This window comes from Lethenteron reissneri, chromosome 18 (genome assembly GCF_015708825.2).
Source record: "Lethenteron reissneri isolate LAM-NWPU_2019-01 chromosome 18, ASM1570882v1, whole genome shotgun sequence".
NCBI classification, from domain to species: Eukaryota; Metazoa; Chordata; class Hyperoartia; order Petromyzontiformes; family Petromyzontidae; genus Lethenteron; species Lethenteron reissneri.
Window position 1 is genome coordinate 10,030,532 of NC_083796.1, and position 23,536 is coordinate 10,054,067.

At 41.0% G+C, this 23,536-nt stretch overlaps 1 protein-coding gene across 1 annotated transcript in view; it reads left to right on the plus strand.

Annotated features, from left to right (window-relative positions):
• The window catches only part of LOC133343847 (tight junction protein ZO-1-like), a 209,840-nt gene that overhangs the window by 163,973 nt on the left and 22,331 nt on the right, over positions 1-23,536 (plus strand). Inside the window, exons 15-24 of the mRNA XM_061553758.1 lie at positions 2,650-2,831; positions 4,978-5,073; positions 5,996-6,078; positions 7,024-7,234; positions 9,997-10,097; positions 11,798-12,268; positions 14,076-14,495; positions 16,111-17,088; positions 19,745-19,833; positions 21,204-21,434. Of these exons, the coding sequence (XP_061409742.1) occupies positions 2,650-2,831; positions 4,978-5,073; positions 5,996-6,078; positions 7,024-7,234; positions 9,997-10,097; positions 11,798-12,268; positions 14,076-14,495; positions 16,111-17,088; positions 19,745-19,833; positions 21,204-21,434 (2,862 nt within the window). The remainder of the gene's footprint in view (positions 1-2,649; positions 2,832-4,977; positions 5,074-5,995; positions 6,079-7,023; positions 7,235-9,996; positions 10,098-11,797; positions 12,269-14,075; positions 14,496-16,110; positions 17,089-19,744; positions 19,834-21,203; positions 21,435-23,536) is intronic.

The following is a 23,536-nucleotide window of genomic DNA, read 5'->3' on the forward strand; positions in this document are numbered from 1 at the left end:
ATCCTTAAATAGAGGGGTAGATGTGATGACTCAAATCATTAAGTATCACAGCTCTACACACACAACTCATGAGACAACTCATTTCCCAACAGACGATGGGTAATGTGTGGAATATTGGGACCATGGCTATATTTATTCTTTAAATGTGTACATTTCGCATTTCCGTTTCGCAATGCGTTGCCTTTTTTTATTCAGACATAATAATTGTCAAATAATGCTAAATTAAGTTAGTATAACTCTTTGGTTCTTTCGGTAAAGTCACGTAGAAATAAAAAATAAAATAAATAGTAGAACACGCCGTTTCGATTACAACACAAGCAACCGTCATCAGGTGAGAACTGCATGTAAATGCAAGCTCGGAGAGAGACACACAGAGAGAGAGAGACAAACACAGACACGGAGAGAGACACACACACAGAGATACAACCAGAGAGAGAGACACACACAGAGACACACAGAGAAACAATGCCTCTGTGACGAGGTATTATATATAGAGAGAGAAGAGAGGGGGGGGGCAGAGAAATTAGCAACGTCAATGAGAGACAAGGGGGGCGTGGGATCTGCAGCAGGGGGAGAGAAATTGGAAGCTTGAGAAATAAAACCTAGTAAACTTAGAAATGTAATGCAATGCAACACAGAGTCGGCTAACACAACAGACAGTTAACACTTTACCTGGTTGATTACGTTCTTCCAAAGATTGCTAAGTTAGTATGTAAGCATTATTCATGTTATCATTATAACTCATCTAGAGTTACTGCACTTGCATGTTAACTGTTATAATGAATATTCTTTGGGTCATTCGGTGAAGTCACGTAGATAGGTTCAAAGAAAATAACAAAAACCTACGACGTTTCGATCGCAACACGAGTGGTCATCATCAGGAGGAGCTGTCTTTTTACGGAATTTTTACATCCCAAAAAGTCTTCAATAGACCTTCCTTCTCGACGACTAAAAAGAAAGTGCTCATTCATGTCCTGTAATTAATCATATTAATATTTAAATCAAAATGAAGATTGAGTCCTCACAGATGAAATATGCTGAATTGAATGAAATTACTGATTCAATTTGATATAATTGGTTTGTTAACAGAGTAATTGTTGGCAGGGCTCAGAGCAATAGCTCGCAAAACTTAAGACCCATACATAATCATGGGTGACTTCCCATATTTGACTCCAGCAACTCACAAATGTCAGTTCAGAAATCTGACATGAGCCCCTTGACTTGTCTGACCACCTAGAGAACATTTTAATGTTTAATCTCTCGGCACCTTCGTCATTGTAGTGGAAAGAGGAATTTTGTGATCAGGTGCGAAAAACTCTCTTTTAGATCAACCTTGACTGATGAAAGTGTAGGCCGATGAGGCCTTGTGTTGGCTCTTTCATACTCTTCCCAGGGGGCCCATAACTTGAGAAAGGCAATGAATGGACGTGCACATTATTCTCTTCCACAATCCTCAGTAAATATCCGAAATTGCGCAGTATTCTGACAGCGAACGCGCGATTAGTAAATGTGAACATTTATCTTGCTACCGCTACTCAGACCCTCAGGTTAGCCAACAGTACGCAATTTTTATTTCTACATTATACTTGCATATTGCATATGAGGCCTTGTTTAAGGAGCTCAGAAAGTACATTATGAATAAAAAAAAACCTCACTAACTGAAATGACCTTAAGCTTTTTGGTGACTTGTATAAGACATTGCAGGTGACCTTTTGCCTTTTTTGCCAAATTTGCCGATTAAAATTACACATGGTGTTCTTAACCATTGCTGGGTTGTAACAAAATGAGCCTCTGTAGACGGCCCGTATACAGCTCAAGCATTAACCATTATAATGTTACTTGAATGCATAATGAAAAAAAACATGTACAAAACATTTTTTTTATGATACAATTCCTAAATAATTGAAGGCAGCTGTTTGACTATTTTTCTACATTGGAACATCTGTGTGGATAGCACTTGGGCAAGCATATAAATATGGGAACTGTAATTTATAGTGAATATATACACACATATAGTGTACGCATTTTGTCCTTCCCCCGCACCTCCGATTCGCGCGGTTGGCTACGTACGGAGAAAAAGAAGTTCAACATACACACATGTCGTATAGACAGTCGACACCCGTAACATGTACTATTCATTTGGCTAAATCTTCACATATTAAGAGCTCCTCTTTGTTGGGCAATGACATAGAAGCCGTAGTAAATTACACGCCCCGGAGGGCAGCACGTTGGTTCTTATTGCAGAGGTTTGTGGTTCGAGCCCAGCAGCCATCCTGGTTAATACTGCGGATATGTAAACCATAAATAGGTGCCCTCCCCTTCACACTGGATATTAAAGATGCTGTGATGTTATTTGTAAAAAAGGAGACCACAGTTTGCGAACGTCTCGTTTAATATTGGCCAAATTTTGAAAAATGATTAGCATATTTCTCAATGGGCAAATCTACGTAGCAACATTTCTCCTCACTGGCAGATTACAATTGTCTGTGAAACGCCGCATCTACGTGAAAGCATAGCGCAATGTGAATAACATGAATACTGAACGATTAAATGTACTAAAGCGTGGCTGAGGTGATACAGTCGGCGGAATGCATGCGCTCGCTCGCTCGCTCGTTGACATGCTCGGACCACGTCCCCTCTGTCCCACAGGGCCGAGCAGCTGGCAAACCTGCAGTCGTTTGCCAAGGTGGCCGGGGGCGACCGCGCCGACTTCTGGCGCTTCCGCGGCCTGCGCTCCGTCAAGCGCAACGTGCGCAAGAGCCGCGAGGATTTGGCCACGCAGCCCGTGCAGACCAAGTTCCCTGCTTACGAGCGGGTGGTGCTCAGGGAAGGTGAGCGCGTTACCGCGTGGCGCGCGGTGCGAAGGGCTGTTGAACCATTTCGAGAAACCCGTGGTCACGTGGATTTTTGCCCAAGTTCTCCGTGTTTTCTCTGCATATTTAGAATCAACGTGCATTTGTTCGTTGAGCTATCATTTGTGGCAACGTCGTTTCCGAAAAAGAGCTGTATAGCTCAGTGGATCTTATCTGGTAAAATAAAAAAAATGTTTAGTTTAGTATTCATTCGGTAATTAACACTACCATATGAAGATAAAATATGGTTGGCCAATATTTTTTTTTGTTATGAAACAATGTTGGTGACGAGGCTTTTTCTCTTTTTGTTTTTATACCACTGCCAACGCTCTTAAATTTGTATAGCTAGAAAATGTCACGAACAATATGGTGCATTGCATATGCTGCAACTAAATTTTGTACGAATTTTATTCGTATATTTTGTTCCTTTTTTCGTCCCACGAAATGATCATCCAATTTTATTTCGCACATCTATTTGGATTCAGAATAAGGAAGCTTTTACCGCATCCAATGGATAATTCATTTCCAGAGCCTTGTACTTACACCGCACCTACAGCTCATTTCAGTTTTTACTTTTGGTTAAACAAAAAATACAGCTTTGTAATTATTTTTAATGTGCATTCTGCATCGTGGCATATTGACACGATATAAAGCTGCATTGTGGTTTTCAGAGTTGTACTTTTAACCTTTGGTTTCAATTAAAATTGTGGTAAATGTTTACTGCATCCCAATTACACCCTGACATAACGGTACAGTACTCGTGTATTACTCACGAGTAATTTTAATTTGTCATTCTAAATCGTATCCTAAAATGCACCTAACCTATATTATTCATTTAATGCATTTTCATCATTTGTTTAATTTTCATGAAAATAAACCTATTGTTATTTCAATACTGACGTCTTTTATAAAACCTGTGGACAATTGGATTTGAGAAACTCAGTAATTAATTATAAATGTTATATCATGAGTAGTACCATTAGTAATGACAATTCTATAATTGTATTAATTTGAAGATCGATACAGTACGTGATGTATTCCATCATGCACACATTCTCAATGTGATTTAAGAGTGACATGTGACTAACACATTCATCGTTTCGTGTGGCATATTTGATTCTGTAAGACAATAGTAATAATTTAAAGAAAACAAATGAGACCCATTCCTATAACCAGCTTACATTTGATTTGTTTGTATGTTGCTACACAATTTATAGAATGTATATAAATTAGTTTGATACAAATGTTATACATTATCCTTAAGTAGTCTTAGGTTTTTTCGGTAAAGTCACGTAGGTAAAAAATAAAAATAATAATAATAAGAATAATAGAAATAAAATAATAAATCACGACGTTTCGGAGGTAACACAAGTCTCCGTCATCAGGTGGGACCGTCACAGCTAAATTTACTGTGACGGTGATACAGTAAATTATTTCTATTATTTTTATTATTTTTTACCTACGTGACTTTTTCGAAAAAAACCTAAGAGTATGAATCCTTGCAGTCACGAAAGCTTCAAATCTAAAATTATCCATAAGTGTTCATCGAAATGGGACCACATCTCAAAACTGTTTACAAAGCATTGGGATCTGTTAATCACAGTGACCTTTAAATATGTAATTTAAAGCTAAGGTACATTTGAAGACACTTGGTAGACAAGAGATAGTGATAAGTAATAGCAGAGAGAGGGAAGGTCTTGAGCTTGGTCTTGAACTGGTCCGTGGAATTGGCAGCACATAACCATGTGTGTTGAACTTCTGTCGCACCGTACGTAGCCACCAGTGCTAATAATATGGTCATGGCGACGGAATTCCAGACCATGGATGTTAAGTCAATTAATTTTTGTTTACAAATGCGGCGCCTTTCTGGCACAAATCTGCCACTCAAACTGCCATCACATTAATGCTCAGCATGAAATAAGAACATTCTAACAACAATGAGAAAGATATATACATTTGCTTTCTTTCTATAGGACGCGGCAAACTTCTTAACCTGTGCCTGCGTAAGTTCTATGCAAGTGAATCCGAACCAGATTAGGGCCTCACGATTGTGATCGGGCTGGTAATGCCATGCATTCTTGCTGAACCTCTTTGCGAGTGCACTGATGCTTTGCACTGTTTCCAGCTGGGTTCCTGCGGCCCGTGGTGATTTTCGGACCCATCGCGGACGTGGCACGGGAGCGGCTCGCTCGCGAGCTGCCCGACCAGTTTGAGATTGCGAGTGAGTTGCGCACCTTCGCGGTAGTGAGTTCAAGAGAAACCCAACGCAAAGCTAATGGTTCACCCTAAATCGCATCCGCACAAACCATGGCAGATACAAATACCTGATGCACAAATGGAAAATGGAAAACTCTCTCAGTCTGCGCCTGTGGTCATCCAGAACAGACCGTGCAACATATGATGACGCAATGCTCGATCCACAAATACGAAGGAGACATCACAGCAGTACACTCCGCTGCTCCTGACGTGCTTATCTGGCTTGACCACCTGAATGTGAAATTGTTGTTCTGCACATCTACATCAGCCATACAAAAAAATAAGTTTCAATGCAGTGGAAATTAAGTTCTGGAGTTGGGTAAAGACATAGGTGCTACGAAAATGTAAATATTCTCACTGACTCAGGTTGACAGTATTCTCTTTATATAGGCCTTAAATACACTCTCAACTTCCTGAGTTAGATGTAAAGAAGTTAATTATTAGACGTTGTACAAAATGACCTCATCTTAACTTGCCATTTTCAACTACTCAAGCCATATCCATCTCTGAGGTTACCATTTGGCATCAGAGAAAAAGCAATACACACACACTTGACTCAGCAGCGGAATGAGTGCTCTTGAAAGAGGAGCCCAGAGACATTCATTGAATGAGACACTGGGGAGAAGTCCTGTGTAATCCTACTTAGGGCTGTGCTCTGCAAAGCTAGATGTGTTATCTTGTCAGCTACATATAGTGATCATGAAACAAAGACCAACTGTCTGATTGACGATGACATATGCATAGCAACGGGAAAACATATTACATTTTTTGACATTTTTTACATACAACATATTATTTCAAATCTATTCATGGTATATATGTAAAAGTCGCATATATTATGCTAAAACAATCAGGAATCTGATTTAGTGCGTGTTTATACTTTTCAGAGAGCGAGCCTCGCGATGCTGGGGTAGACCACAAGAGGCATGGGATGATTCGTCTCTACACCATCAAGCAGATTATAGACCGGGTGAAGGATACTACTACTCTTTGTGCAATTTATACGCAGAGTGTAATAGACGCCAGGAGGAAAGCACATTTGTTCACTTCACAGCCTGCACTTCAGGTGCTGTGATTAATGGCTTAAGTTTGGGCTGCACTGGCATTTTTCTGGCACACGTTCAGTTCGTGCTGTAAACCACACGTATTATGAGCACTTTTAAACACTTTGCCCTGCCAAGAAAAACACAACCACACACCCAATGAATTTAAAAATATGTCATTATAAATTAAAGGTGCGCTCAACAACCTGGGTTAAATTAACGTCTGTAGGTACATATTGGTTGATGTAATAACGTTGCTTATAACTATGAAGTGAAACGTGGTAAAAAAATACATTGAATGTTTCCGTGGTTGCTGCCATGGTCTAATGGTTGGCACACTGGAGGTCACTGGTTGGCTCTCTTGGCACGGCAGATTAAACAATGGGCAGATTTATTAATCCTCGTTCCTTTATCTACTTTGCGGTACGGATGGGCACACCATCGTCATGTTGGTTGGTGAAGGCGGGGGAGCAGTAAGTAATTAGAACTCAGCAGTAATTAATTAGAAACTCTGCACTCACACAATAGCCATGCTGTGCGTACCTCCGATTAGCACGATTGGCAACGTACACTGCGAAATAAGTTCAACATACATCCCTACACGTGTGGTAAGTTCAAGTGTGGGTTCTTCTCCCACCTCTTTGAAAACCTCTTTGAAAACATCTTTGAAAACATCTTTCCAGTGTGGTAAGTTAAAGTGTTGGTTTCTTCTCCCACCTCTTAGCAAACATCTGGCCAGTATAGAATAGTAGAAAACACCTACCACAGGCGTTCTCTTGAACTCCCTGTAGTGGAGGCCCTTCCGTCCAGCAGTGTCGGCAAAATAATTTGGAGGGCTGCGCATTTACCTCCGCCTGCTGCTGTGGTCGCAGGACAAGCACGCGCTGTTGGACGTGACCCCTAACGCCGTGGACCGACTCAACTACGCGCAGTGGTACCCCATCGTGCTCTTCTTGGGCCCTGACAGCAAGGCGGGCGTCAAGGCCATGCGGCAGCGCCTGTGCCCCGAGTCCAACAAGAGCGCGCGCAAACTGTACGAGCGCTCCATCAAGCTGCGCAAGAGCAACTCGCATCTCTTCACGGGTACCTCGCTGCCCGCTGACCCCCCGCCCCCCCCCCCCCCTTATCTTTGTCGGTGCAGTGCCTTGAGCTGGTATGTCATGGCGACCGTAACGATGTCGCACTGTTGTGGCTAAGCAGCAGTGGCGCGTGTGTGAGACATTTTTGATATTGCGTACACGTGATCAAACACAAGGGTTCATACTCTTTGTTTTTTACGGTAAAGTCACGTAGGTAAAACATTTAATGAAATAAATTACACTTAAGCGGTTGTGCTTTCACTACGTTGTCCCCACCTGAAGAAGGACGCTTGTGTTGCGCCCGAAACGTCGTGATTTAATTTAGTTGTTTTCACTTATTACATTTTATTTTTTACCTACATGACTACTGAAAAAAACCAAAGAGTATAAATCCTTACAGTCACGAAAGCTTCAAATCTAGAAACAAAAGGGTGTTCGCATGTGTCGCGAGGCTATTTGCCATTCATCTAACAATTTATATCAGCAAGCCATGTCTCTTTGAAGGGAACTTTTTGCCTATGATCAAATCAGCCTGAATGAATCCGATCTCATTTGCTCTCAGAAGTTAAGCTGGGTTGAACCTGGTTAGTACTTGGATGGGAGGACTGCCCATCAGAAGATGGCAGTAGAGCAATGGAACTTTTTTGCTTTTCTCTCAGGATCTATATACGTATCTGTACGTGTGTATTTTATCTGGGTACTCTGGTTTCCTTACACATACCAAGCACACATTAATCGAATTTGCCAAATATCTCAATGCAGAATCCTCTTTTAAAATAGTCTTGAAATTCAGTGAGGCTTTCCTGGTTTAAAAGGGTATTTTAATGCTCATTATCCAAGCTGACCAACTCACTTATTAACTGAGTAATAAATGTTACGCGTGACATTCTGGAAATAGAGTATAAAAGTGTCGGTATACATCATCGTGGTGTCATCTCCAGTGATGGTGTGTGTGTGCGTGTCACTAAGTACATATGGATAATGTGTTTTTATTTTTCATTAACCCAAAGTGTCAAAGCTTTGTCTTAAGGGTCTTGCTATGGCTCGTTTGACTCATTAATGCTTTTGCATATATTGATAGGCGAAAATAAACTCAAATATTTTGGGATACCCCATACATGAGAAGACCAACTCTCAAACTTGGTCTAAACGCATTATTTTTGTATTATTTTAACACCTAATTGCCCTTGCAAGTGAGTTCCATCCATGTGTGAGCCACCAACCCCAGTTCTAAACCACTGGATTACAGACTTAATACATAATGCGTGCAGCACTTTTGTCCATCCACTGCTGGATGAGGGCCTCCCAATGCCAGCGGAGGTTATGGGTGGTTGTTACTTCACCGCACTGGTTCATTACTGGTTGGTGAAGGTGGGGGAGCATTGATGTAGGAGCGTGTAAGTACTGTATAACAATGGATTTTTTTTCTGCACTGCCCTCTGCTGCCTACCACGTAGCCTGCAGACAATACACTGGTTATTTAGCATATGTGCAAGGAGGTTAAATTGCAGACAAGTTATTTCCCATTGTTCACATGTAAGTAACCCATAGCTAAAAGCACTTCACTATGCAGAACTAAATGGGTATTGTTACAGCTGTGCAGAGCAGTCTGAAACCTTCATCAGTCCACTGACAAGTTCTCTCATTTTATAATGTGAGGCATTTTCCATTAAAAAAAAAACAGGCCTGAACATTCTGTGCACAATTTAGAGCCTGTCCATGACCTCATCCAGCTGATTAACAATTTATAGCTTCTCTGATCTATGAATTCTCTCAAATTGGCACTTACTGCTGTTTGTAATCTGGCATTCATAATGCAAATTGCTTTTCTTGGTGGTCGGAACGGCAATTCTCATAACTCTGCCGCTTATGCCATTTTAGCCTGCATAGCTTTACATTTTAAAACATATCTTCTTGTATAAAGTTCACGTAGACCTCTGCAGACCAAAACATTGATTAAGATATATCTTATGTTCTCAGGATCTCATTAATGACCCTGCTACTCTTTTGTTCTCGTTAATGTTATTTAATACATATCTGAAAAGCCACATTTTTCACTCAGGCAGTTTACAAACCTGCATGTCTAGCTTTTAAGTATTTAAATTACCATATGCAGCTGCATGGGATCACGGTTGGGGTTGGCACATTCCATTTGACTTGAGGTCTACATGGTTCAAGTAAAGTGGTTCCCCTTCCGACAGAGTATTGTGGCAAGGAAAAGCTTTATAAGGAAGTGCGACAGCACGCCAAAAACAGCTTTCTTTTTTGGCTAGTCATCAAACAAAGACGCTCATTGCACCGCGTGCTTTCAGATGCGCTTCTGCAGCCGCCTGGAACGCTCTTCCTTCCGATGTTAGGAAAACCATTGGAGCTATGCACTTTTAAATCATGTCGATTGAGGACTCTTTTGTTTGGAACTGCTTTTTGTGTTTCGTTTGTTGTCCTTCGCCCGCACCTCTAATTAGCACGCTTGGCTACGGATGGTGCGAAAGAAGTTCAACATACATACATACATAGCATGCTTGCTTTGTATATCCATCTACGCCCTTGCCCCTCCCAATCTCTGCGACCACCTTCTCTTCTCCACCCTCCATCTCCAAGCTCACTGTTTCCTTTCTCTCCTACGCTTGCTCAGTTCCTCCCATTAATTGGCTCCCATGCGTCGATTGTATTCCTGCGCTCTGAGACTTTAGTTACTTAATGGGCATTATTTTTAATGTAATTTGTTGTTGTTGTTGCTGCTGCCTGTGATTTTTTTTTTTGCAGCAACAATTCAGCTGAACTACATGAACGACGGCTGGTACGGCAGCCTGAAGGACACCATCCGGCAGCAGCAGAACCAACTGGTGTGGGTCTCCGAGGGCAAGGTACTTTTTCTGGCTCAGCTTGAATTGTCTCCCTGCTGTTTATTCATTGCAGGCTGTGGCTTTGAATGGCTCTTTATCTTATCTCCATGATGCCAACAGTGCGTCACTATTGTGGGTAAAACGCACGTGTGCAAGTTGCTAGAGTGAAACTTCCAACATCAAGCAAAGAGCCCCCTACTGCACAATGTCATACAATGCAATTGTTTCCTTTATACAGTACTGTGTGCTGTGTTAATAATTTTGCTTTTGAACTAAAATCATGACAGGTTTCTCTCTAAATTATGATCCACAACAATATGTCCAGTGCTCGCCATGCTGCATTGGCTTCCAGTTGCCGAACAAATTCATTATGAGGTCGCGTTCATTCATTACACATAAAGTGTTTCCCACAAATAAACCACAATACCTTTTTGATCTCGTTAAGGAGCATAAACCATCACGTGAACTCCGGTCATTCTCGCAGCGTCTTTTGGCTGCCTATCGAACAAAAACGGAATCCGCATCGCGCGCTATCAGATGCGCTTCTGCGGCCATCTGGAACGCTCTTCCAATATTAGGAAGCCACTAGAGCTATGCACTTTTAAATCTTGATAGAAAACTAATTTCTTTAAAATTGCTTTTCGTGTTTAGTTTGTTGTCCTTCCGATTAACATGGTTGGCTACATACATTCCTTATTGCTAGCCCTACTGTCTAGAATGGTCTTGCCCATGCTTTCTATGTTTAAAACTGCCACCCACTATCTCAGTAATAAGCATAAAGCCCTATTATCTATCTATTGCATACATATATTTTGTTAAACCAACTTTCCCCACTTGTCTACTTCTATTATATATTTAGTATTTGTGTGATAGCTGCTTATAGATTTCCTCACTGTCATGTATTCAAGTGTCATGACTCAACAGCGTCAAGAAATGCCTTTGCATTGAGACGCTTTATTAAAACCCCCCAAAAAAATCAATGCGACATTGTATGTTATTTGTGCAGTAGTCCAATTATCTCTGGTGGAAAGGTTAAAACTGTTAATTTCGATGTGATCAACCTTTTCATGGAATTAAAAAGTTGTAGACGTTGACCTTCAAAAGTGCTTCTGGGCACCCAGTTCCCCGTAGCTTGTTTGCATCATGGAGCGTGTTTCGTTGAACAGTCTAACCTTTACTGTGTGAGTGACGGTGATGTTGCTTTGTTATGCATGCAGTAAGCAGGTATGTTTGTTTGCCCTAAGAGTCGCATTGCTCATTGCAAATTTTTAATCCAAAGTTTTTTTTTTAATACTCACGTTGCTTTCATTGGAGCTTTAGTTGGCAATAACAAGGCAGCTCCATGGCAATATTTTAATAACTTTACGAAACTTAAATTCACGGACAATATATTTTACGAATATTTTTGGATCACCAAAAATATCTATTTTTTGGGGGGTTAAACCCCTATGGCACAGGTCGAATAAGCAATAGCTACAATTGTACACCGTTTTTGTAAAAATATATTTTAAGAAGTATGCTGACTTAATGATCACGTAGAGCCAGACCCTCAGTCTATGTCTGAAGTGCTGCCCAACCAAGGCATTATTTGTCACGACCATGATAGAAGTACTCTGCACGTAGCACCTTTTATTTATACATACATAAATAAGAAATGAAAACATATTTAAGAAATGAAAATGCCCAGATGAGTGATGGGCCTGGGGGTTCAATGGCGGCAGGCGGATGGCTCGGCAGACGATGACCTAGACATGCAGGACGACCGGCTCTCGTACCTGTCCGCGCCGGGGAGTGAGTACTCCCTGTTCAGCGCCGACAGTCGCCACGCCTCAGACTACGACGACACGGACACAGAGGGCGGCACCTACACCGACCAGGAGGCGGACGAGGCACAGCACGTGAGCGCAGGGCGGCAGCAGCACCTGCAGCAGCAGCAGCAGCCCGATGCTGCTATGGTGCGATGCTCTGAGCCAGCCAACCCTGTTCTAAGACTGCCCGAGCAACAGGCAGTGGTGGCTCAGCCCGGAATGAGGGTTGTGAAGCCGGCCACGGCACGCTCAGCTGAACCCACCACCCATGATGACGAAGCAGCCATTCATCTGCAGCACCATCAACCACAGCAGCAGCAGCAGCAACAGCCGGGATACGTGAGGCCACAGTTGCTGCCAACACAGCCGGGCGGCCACTATGAGGTGTGTCTCAGTCTCGACAGCGAGGTGGCCCTTCCTTCATTCTCATCATCTCAACTTTTAGTTTCTTTATTTTCTTCAAACGCAGCTATTTGCATCTGCTCTCTTCTGGTTTCTCTACGTGGTGATCAAAAAGTTCCTGTGCAGTGAACACACATACAGCCTTGGCTCACGCTGTGGATGAACTGACGATGGATGCAACTTGCGTGAGAAGCGGGCATGCAGCCAGGGTATTGAATGATGTGTTTCAGAACAGATTTCGACATGTTAGGTTTGTGTTCGGATGTCAATGGTTCCCATTTTCAACAATGGCTGTGAATCTGTGATTTAAGAAATAGTTTTACTGCACAGCGACTCTTTGATCACACTGTATATATGGTATTGTATATACATGAACATGAAAGCATGTCTTTGAACAGAAGTCAGCTTCATTTTGAGAACTGTCAAGTTTCCTCTCTGTTTACTCACGTGGTACAAGGAAATGTCACTGTAATGAGTAACCAACAAGGATTTTAGAGTTCGTTCCAGTTAGTAACATTGATGTCAGTGATTGGCGTTTCAATGCGTTTTGAAGCTCGTTGCTCAGTGTTGTCCAGGTTCAAATTCTCTGACATGTACAAGCCTCCCGCTGGTAAGAAAATGGGCATCAAAAACTTTATTTACAAAGAAATAGTTCAGCTGACCATTTTTTTCCTCTTAACATGTTCGATATACAATTATGAACATTGAATTATGTTCTAGCAGAATATATAAATCCTTATAAAACGAAACTGTCCTGATAAATTTGGATTCTCTGGATCTTTTATTCCTTTCCATTAATTTTCTTCAGCAAACAAACATAACACAAAGCGTCGCTTTGCAATACTGCACCTGCTTATTAGATTTCAAACAAATGCATGCAATACGCTACCAAAACTGGAGCATGTAGTTTACGTTGCAGTTAAAGTATTGCACACGTTATTTCCAATTATTTCTGGAACTTAGTGTTACGATAATACATTGTAAATTTACATGCGGATATTTACGATACAAATGAATTGTTATATTACAAATGGCTACCCGAGCAAACAGCAAGTCGTCATGAATTTGAATTCCTTTAAACGGTTGATGTAAAAAGGGTCCTTAGTTCTTTTCAAAAACCATACATTTCTGAATTTTTCCAAAGAGCAAAGCCATTTTTTCCTCTCCTGATTTACTAATAACACATTAACTCTCTTGCGTTTTGCCGACTACCATTCTCTGTCAAACTGATTCACTGCTGTTTGAATTTTTTTTGCATTTTACCATTCATTATACATGATTAGAAATTACGAAATTCTACTAACACTCATGCAATATTTTAACTGAGAATGCTTGCATTTGTCTCATTAGAATGTGAACATTGTTATTTACTAACGAGTCATAACATTATTAGTGCTTCCTCAAAGGTTTCTGCAGACTGCTAAATGCATCGATGCTATCATTTGCAGTTACAATTATTTATTGCATCATGATTACGAATGCATGACTATAAGACAATATTTCACAACTGGACACTTCCAGTGTCTGCCTCCATCTAAGAGGGAGCCCTAATGTGTTTGCATTCATATTTCAACTTTCAGCTGTGGGTCAAAGGTAGTTTCAGCTTAGCAGTAACTTTTTAAAATACAATTCATATAAAGTGTTCAAACGTAATGGAGCCTGTTGGCATTAAACTGTACTTCACACGTGTTTAAAATAACATCCCAATGATCTGCTTGTTGACCCACGGTGGGAAATCTGCCACTGTGATTACATAAATGTAGATGATCTTCCTTCACTCATTTTACAGAGTGTCAAGTTCATCCCAGCCTCTGTACTGGACCCTGAATATGTTCCGCCACCGGCTGCCACTTCTGCGCAGTTGGCAGCGCTAGGTCACTTGCACAGGACTTCCTCGCAACCTAAACCCCCCCTCACTTTGCCGGGCTTACAGGTCCTGTCGGTTCGAATGCCTATCCCAGCGAGGCCCCCACCGTTGCCAGGAGTAGACGGAGCTCCTAGCAGCAGAATGAGCAGGGCTTCAAGCTCAGAGTTACAGGATCACAGTCCCCCACCTCCTTTCCACCCACACCCACCAAACCCTCAGGCAGCAGTGGCAGCAGCAGCACATTGCACGCAGGCAGCGATGAGCAGGGCCAGTAGTAGTGAAATTCTGGGGGATTCCAGCCCTCCTCCTGTCTACCACCCCGAGCCAGCCCCAGGCACCCAGGTATTGCCCTGCATGCCTGCATGACTCGCCGCTATATGCTGCATCATGTAGGATTCTGGGGAAATTGTGTGCTGTCAACACGTTTGTGTTTGTGTGGCTTAAAGAAAAATATACAGTCTCTTAATTGTTGAAAATATGCACACACATGATTTTGCTGGATATATAAATCCCAATTGAATAACTGGATTACATATGCGAATTAAATATAACATGATAGGCATTGAAAATGTTGGAAACTATTAAAGAGAGAGCATGCCTTGCTTCCTATTAAAAGGCTTACAACTTTAATTGTACTCGGCTGGAGACTCAACATCCTTAACTTCAATTATTCAGAAACTTTTTACATTCAAATTTATCAGATACCACTATTTTGTCTGATTGTTTTTTTCATCCCTTCCGATGGGGAAAATTATAACATAACAAAAATGTACCCCTTGCTAATTCACAATGATGGCCATGATTAAATTAAATACATTGTAATTTGCTTCACTGCCTATTTTATAGTTTATGAGTGTTATTATTAATTTTAATTAAGTCTCATTTGATCCATAAAAAATAATGGTTGATTGCATTAACGTGATAAATGGCTATTTTCATATTTCATCCCTCATTGGAATATTGTACACCAGTTGATGAATCCTCAAATCTAGGTACGCCAATATTTCCCCTGGAGAGCTTCTTGCCAGCACAATTACTAAATATGATATTGAGTAAGCTTAATTTCATTAAGGCTATAGGGCATCATAGGTTTAAGAGTATTTTTGCTGATGTAAATTTCCACGCGATAAGCCGCTTCGTTGGGCTGTCATTTGTGGCCAGATCGCTTCTGAAAAACAAAGCTACGTCTAGCTCAGTGGGCCTTACCTGGTAAAATAAAATAGTTTAGTAGTGGTTTAATAGGTATCTGTGGAATTGTGAAATATGAAAAAAGATCACGTAAGTTTATTGAATTATATTGCTCATTTGTTTTATCATCTGATATAAAAATGATACCTTTCTATGTTTTAGACATTAAGGCTGCGGGTATGTATTTGTAAAGATATAGCTGAAATAGTGAGAAAATGTGATGAGAGAAAAACATTACCATGTACAGTAAATCATTTCCGCCAAAGGTGTGTTTCAGTATTCAATGTAAATTTTAGTACTTATGCCTCCTGTATTAGTACAGTATCTCCATCAGCTGTCAACAGGTATTTAAAATCACAACTCAAGTTTAACTTGTACCATTCTTTGACTGTGACCTTGTTTTCATTTCAATCTTTCACTTATTTTATATTCATTTTTAATTTCCCATGATTCTCACACCTGTGTATTTTAGCAGAAGGCAGTCCTTAGTTAAATGTTGTTAAACATTGCCACCAATTTCTTTCATAGGGTTTGGCTGCATTTCTGTAAATATTTCTAGCAATAATAACTCTTCATCGTAGAAAGCACCCAAATGACTGCTGCAGTAACTCAAATATCATGTAAAAGCATCCTTTATCTGAAAATATTCAATTGTTTTGCAGAATTATTTTTATTAATGAATTCCCACCATCTTTGGTTAACTAATGTAGCTCATGCAGACTATTTTCGAAGCATAAGGCATGTTTAATGTACTTTTAATTATTTACAGCTTCGGAGTGAGGAGTCATATGGGAAAGAACCCACATACCAGGAAGATCACTCCCAGCCAAGTTTTGGTTTTCCAAATGTGGACAACAAGCAGCAATATTATTATAAAGATCACAACTACAAACCTCAACAACCGCGGTTTGACCAACCACCAGAACATATCTACACGATACAGCCATCCTACAGCTACAGCCATCAATTTCAAAAAGCTTATAGCCAGCCATCTAAAAGCCATGAGATGCAAACAAGGAGAAAGTCATGGACTGCTGATGCACAAATAGCAAACTATAATCCGTCATTTTCCAATAACTCAGAAGGGCATCAGCAGTCCCATTCCTACAAAAGGCAGCAACCAGAGAACTACAATGTCCAGCAGCCTCAGAATTACGAGAAGCAGCACGTGAATAACCACCACCAGTTCAACAGGACACCTGCTTACGAGACGCAGCACGCTCACAGGCAGACGGTGGATTACAACTCCAACTACCACTACCAGAGCTACGACCTGCCGCCGAATCGCCCGTACGGGCGGGACGCGCCCGGTGACTTCGAGGGCCACACGGCGCCCCCCCGATACAGCTCCCCCATCGGCGAGGAGGAGCCGCCGTACCCGCCGCGCTACGACGCGCACGGCTTCGACGGCAAGCGCGCCGCCCGGACTCCCGACTCGCAGAGCCCACGCGACGCGCCGGCGCGGGCCCACGGCAGCCGCAACGGGCCCACGTCGAGGGGCTACGGCGCGGGGGGAGCGGCGCCGGCCCCGTCGGCAGAATCCCACGGGGGTCACGGCACGCTGCCCGCCGCAAGGCCTCCGCCGTCCGCTCACTACCAGAGGGCAAACGACGGCGAGGGCGGCGCGGACGGCCCCAAGAGCAAGCAGGCCAAGTCGGTGATGAGCAGGATAAAGATGTTTGAAAACCTCGACAACAAGGCGAGGCAAGAGCGATTACTCGAGCTCCAGGAGGCACAGCAAGCACGGGTGAGCACGTCTGCGCATTACGCAGGGATTATTAACGCGCGTGTGTGTGTGTGTGTGTTGTAGCACGTCCTGCAGTCAAAGTGTGGCTTTCTGGTTCAGGCCGTGTTCAACGTAATCTTCCGTCCAGCTGTCGCCACGCTATCTTCTGAAGTTCACGCGACATCTGCTCAACCACACTTGGGATGTGTATTGTGGGAAAAGAATAAGCTTGAAACTCATTACGGCAGCATCAAAGGTTGCAAATGGGATTTTCATACATTGGGTCATATGAATACATGAACACGTTAATATACCGAATTTGTTTGGTTTGTCACTAATTCCTGTATGTGTGCGGCTCCATGCATATTTATCCGTTATATATTAAAAAAAAACCACTGTTTTATATTACACAGTTTAAGGAATACAGTGGATCAAATATTTGCCAAGATGCTTTAATTGGTGTTTCACACAATTACTGATTCAACTGTTAGAATATATTAGGCATTTTGATCGCAACGCAAGCAATCGTCATCAGGCGGAAGATGACGATTGCTTGCGTTGCGATCGAAACGTCGTGATCTTTTATTTTTTCTACCCACGTGACTTTACCGAAAGAACCAAAGAGTATGGATTTCTGCAGTCACGAAGGCTTCAAATCAAGATCTATTAGGCAGTTAGGTATTGTAGTAACATTTTTAAATGTTAATAAGCGTTCTTAGCTCTGAAAAAAACAAGTTGTATAATTACGTATGAAGACAAGCTTCAACTTACTTCAAATGTTTATCACGTTTAACGTTGTTCAATGTTTTTTTTAAATACCACGCGTTTTTTTTGCTAACCTTAAAACAATTCTAAAATCTATTTTCAGCAATCGCCCGCTGGCTAGGAGCAGTCGTGAGCTTTTATAATTTGTTAAGGTAGAATTCCCTTGACATCCCTGCCATGGTCTCATGGTAAGGCAAATTGGGAAAGCAAGCTTCAGAATGACCTTGAGATTATTTCTTTTGTTGACGTAGTCAAATCGCTATGGGTTTGAAAAAAAGCCCCCATTTGGAGATATATGCATTCCCTTTAGGTGCTGCTCACATACAAATCCCTGCAATCATTGTACTGGAAGCATGTATTATTCCTCTGGTGCTTGTTATATATATCCTTTATTTTAAAACGGGGAGCAACTTGTCAGGATAACTAATGCCATTGTGCCCAAGGTAATTTTCTGCGTCTTATTTCTCTGTGTTGCATTATTCAAGTAGCACTTGGATTATTGGTTCTAAAAATACTGAACACTTATAGTTTGCATCTTGTTATAATTAACATGATTATATAGAAATTATACATATGAAATTTGATTATTTGATTACAATTGTTATTATTGTGCATTGGTTGTGAATATATGATACATTTACATTTCATAGTGTAAATGGGGTTGTCATGTGGTGCGCTTGTTTTGTGGTGAGCTGATCATGGTTCCCAAAGCAGATTGCATGCTTTATGAAATTAAATTCTTTCGTGGCATGCAACACCCATTTTCCCGAATTCAAAATATGTGCAGTTATATGTAATGTGGCAGCCCTGAATAAGGTACAAGGTGAGTGACATGGTTGAGGGAATGTGTGCTCTGGTAATTGCTCGCAATATAATACGTTTCTAAGAACTTCCTAACTCATGCACGGATAGGTGGAACAGTGCAAATCATGACATTGTTTTTTCCAAGTTCCTGTCAGCCAAGAGACTCACAATGTGTAGCCACTTAATTATTTTAAAAACGAAACAATGTTATCTTCTTCCACTTGTGCCAAAGCAAATACAATGTATGCCAGTGGGGCTAGCTATAGAGCATTATAATACTTATGTGTGCAAGAAAGGAACATGAGCCAGAGTATTGTTAATATGAATGTTACATCTTGTCAAAGTCTGTAGATGAGCAATCAAGTGTATACATTACAACTTATTGAGCACACAAGTACGCAACAGAACAGAACAAAAACAAAAGCCAAAGAATAGCAGTACGTTGAGATGCTACATTCAGATATTTATTTTCTAAAACAAATATATGCGTGCGCAAATTGATCACCGTGCAGAAATGATAATTTTTTGACCAACTTTACCTCGTTGAAACCCAAAAGACTGTTAGAAGGCCAGAATAAATGTTTTATGGAAACAATAACAATTTCGCACATTATAGTACTTACGTAATTCTTATCGCAGAAAGTTATTACGAAGGCACGGTGTTTCACAGACGTCTATTGCCTGCCAGTAGGGGGCGATGTTGCAATGTTATTGTGATTTGCGAGTATTTTTGTTTTATTATTTGGCAAAACTGAAAATGCATAGATTAACACAAATCCTGTTGTGGCCCCTGGCGTTGCGATTTTAATTTAATCATTAGATTAACATTTTCTCTTTCGTTAATCCATTTGGTAAACATTACAGCTAACCTTTCCCATCCTTGAACAGGCTTCTTCATAATATGATATGCATATGCTTAATTACAAAGTATAATTCGAAGTCACCTTTTGCATACTAACGATGTACTCATACACACTATCGTGTGTTAATGTCTAGGTTTGCTTTACAGTATGTGGCAATAGTAGAGTACTGTAATTTATCCTTGCTTTGAATGTCCCCATCTTGATGTGCTGTCTTTGTTCCACGTCTGTGTATTTTTTTGTTAAAGGTGGAAATCGCTCAGAACTTTCCAGATATCTATGCAGTTCCTAACAAAGGAAAGCAACAAGATGGGCAAGAGCAACCGCAGGCACACAGGTATCGCAGAGAAACATCTCTCGCGTCTCTTGTACCGCGCGTATTTGAAATATTCATGGGCCAGCCTTGTGGAAACCTTATTTGAGTTCACATTTCCCAACCAGAAGATTTGCCACTTGAAGTCGCTCATTTGTGAGAAGTCAACGGTTGCTGTCCAACATCGAGACTTGCCCCCAAATTCGAATTGGGCTCATTGGTGATGGGTCCTGGCTTCTTTGATTAAGGCTGTTGTGCCGTATTTTGGTGCTTTCTCTCCTACGCTTCCCTGCCCTTGTCTTGACCCTGACCATTCCCCGACCCTGCCCTGACCCCCTCTCCTTCCTGTCTTCATGCAGATTTTTTTTTCATTTTTGTACAGCGTCTTGGAACATGGGATTTTTAGTAGATACTATATATATACAAATTGATCGTAGGAATTGATCAAGTCATATATTTAAATCGGTGTTTACCCTTGAGAACCATCATGCCAGAGGTTGTATGTATGAAAAACAAAACTTTTGCACATTATTTTCAAATGTTACCTTTGGGCTCTTGGAAGAAATGGGGCTTTGACAATACAGACACAGCAAATGAGACGTAATAAGACATAGAGAACCTAAGCATGCATTGAACCATGACTAAAAATGATGACAATTCTTCAATTCACACGGAAGTGGTGGTTGGTGGTTGGAGTTAGGAGGGTGAATCATTGGATGCCTGGTAAACAGGAGATGTGCACTGACCCATGTGCACTGAAACAGTAAACCACTTTCAACTTACAAATGAAATACTATGCCCCGGTTATCCAATGTGGAATTGTCACAAATTAGAAAGCATTGACGCTCTCACGATGCTGCCGTGGCAAAATTCAGTCTCCCTTGCAGCAGTCGTAAAAAATGGGTACGATGCAGTTAGTTGATCGACAGTTTGCGTGTGGTGCGGTAAAGTGTGGGGTACTAACAATTATTTCGAGAAATCTGGCCAGCGTGGAAGAATAGGCCAAGTATACTATAAACTATTTGTACTTTACCAGGTAAGGCCCACTGAGCTATATAGCTCATTTTCAGAAGTGACCTGGCCACAAATGATCGCTAAACGAAGTGGCTTCTCACGTGGACATGCATAGCAGCCAAATACGCAAACTCCAAATATACAGCAGCAGGCGTCAGGGTCGGGATCGAACCCACGACCTCCTGTATACCAGGCGAGGTAGTCAACATCTCCTAGCCACCGTGACGCGCTCTCTCCACCGTGGCACCCTCTTGAGGGGGCTTTCTAGAACACCTCGTAAGTGGAGGCCCTTCCGCCAGCAGTGGTGTGAGCGAGCAATTTCGGGACTGCACACGTTGCCTTTCACACGTTCTCATGCATTCCATTGTTTGCGTCCGCAGAACAGCGGAGACTCAGAGGGTATCCGGGACAAGGGGCGAGGGGTTCGTTCCCCTGCCCCGACCGGCCCACATGGACGGGGAGGATGTGGACTCGGCACGGAGGTCCCTGCAGCAATGCAAGCTCCCCCACCCAGTCAGCCCCACTGGACAGACGTCCCCCACTGCTCCCACTACCCCATCACTCCCTGACACACCCAAACCCACCCACAACAGCAAGCCCACCTATAGCAGGTACCAGCATACACAGCTGTAGATTGTGTGTGTGTTTTTGTTGTTGTTTGAGAATCCGGTTGTATGTATCTTTCGTCGGAATGTAGCGCACTTGGTCAATGTCACCACCCATTTGTTCGTGATATGCTTCTCATGTTCAGAAGAAAAAAATAATCACAAAGTTGTTTTGTGGTGATTCGTTGCGATATAAACCACGAATAAAAGAGGTGTTTAAATGCAGTAATGTATATTAATTTATATTTGTAAGATTGTTTATAATATATATTTTTTAAGTATTTATATTGGTACAGTAGTGCGCATGTTGTGTTTTTGCTGTCAACGTTTTATATCCGGTCCGTTCACGCAGTATTGCAAGGATTTATTTCTAATTGTACAGTCCTTAAGGCATTAACTACATTTTGCCTCCTGCTTCATATATCTTGTGCATTTTATACTTGGGTTTTTATTGCGTAGATATAAAGAATGACCAGAACAGGAATGTTTTGTGATTTTGCCCTGGTTGAAATATAATATGCATCTTGTTTTAACTGTGCTTGTCACGAGTTATTATAAACCAAATTTGTTGAGTAAAATACTGTACATAAAATATATTTTTTTAATCCCAGAAACCATAGGCATCTAACCCTGACTGCATTTGCACTGTGATAATAACATGCTACAATTTTTATGTACAGGTCAGTAACATATGAGAGTATTACGTTATATTTCAAAAGATTCATGTTAAATTAAAAGTTGGACTAATTTTCATGTGTCAATGTTAAAATAGTTTTACTTAATATACTTGCCATTCTTTTAATTGTGGCAATTATATTTTTTAATTCATAATTTAAATATTGGTCATTTACTTAACTGAATACAGCTGTTTATACTAACAACATGAATGCTACATTTAGATTTTATAATCAAGTAATTTTTCCACCGATGTTTCATTCGCTTATTCACTTAATTGAGCATATTAACCATGTTTCAGTTGTGTGTCATGCATGTTAATTTAAATATATAACTGCAATTTAACACTTTGTTGCGAATAATTAATGTATCTACATTTTTGTGTCACTCAGTATTAATGACTTATTGTACCGTTTTGCTTCACTCATACAATTGCAATCACAAAATAACCTCACTAGCTCATTACCGGACATAATAAACAATCCAAAATGAGAGCACATCAGAGCTTGCTTATTGTCACTTGAAAAGTTGACAACATTTGTGTTTTGCTATTTGTGCATTTCATTATGCTGGAATCTATAAAATGTTTCTTTGCAGATGGCAAGATCAGCAAACCTATGCATAAGTATTTTTTTCAAAGATATGAAAAGAAAATCCCACTTAATATATTGATACATCTCTCTTTGATGTTACACCTTTGTACAAATTCCAGCACGCCGATGGTCAGCTGTTCAAAACGCAGTTTTTTTTAAAAAAGCAAAGCACGTTCAATCACATCCTGCCCTTTCTGATAACACCGTGCCATTTTTCACACTCATCGCCCCATCACTTGCATCTTGACACCCTTAGTTATACAATTCTGCTGGGGGGGAAAGCAATACATTTTCCGCATCTTGCAAAAAAATGTCATTCATCTACTTAAGCTAACATTGCAAGCTTTTGCACTTTTCAGAGTGCGGTAAAACTGCTTTACATGGATCGGTTGTGTTTTTTTCCCCCCTTAAAGTCCCGTAAGAAGACAGTGAGATGCTGACATGTAACTATGTTGGTTTGACCCTTTTGTGGTCTTTTCCATTCATCATGCTGTGTGCGCTCATTTGAAACTCCTGCATCGTGACATTCATTTTATTCTTCACCCGTAAATACAGTCGAGGAAATTATCTTGATGGACAAGACTGCATTTTCACCAATAATATCGCATCTCTTTGCATTGTAATTAATATGTTTTATGAAGAAAAATGTTATCATGGTGTTTTCCACTAACAACCATGAATAATGTCTTATTTGTTATACATTGATGCATATATCTAAGGAGTCCGCTGTGCAGTGTTACACCCATACATCTATTATGCGAGCAATACATTTGAAAGACAAATCAAAGCAATTATAGTATTCGGAATCATATCTTGCTTACAATTTAAGCTATGGGACAC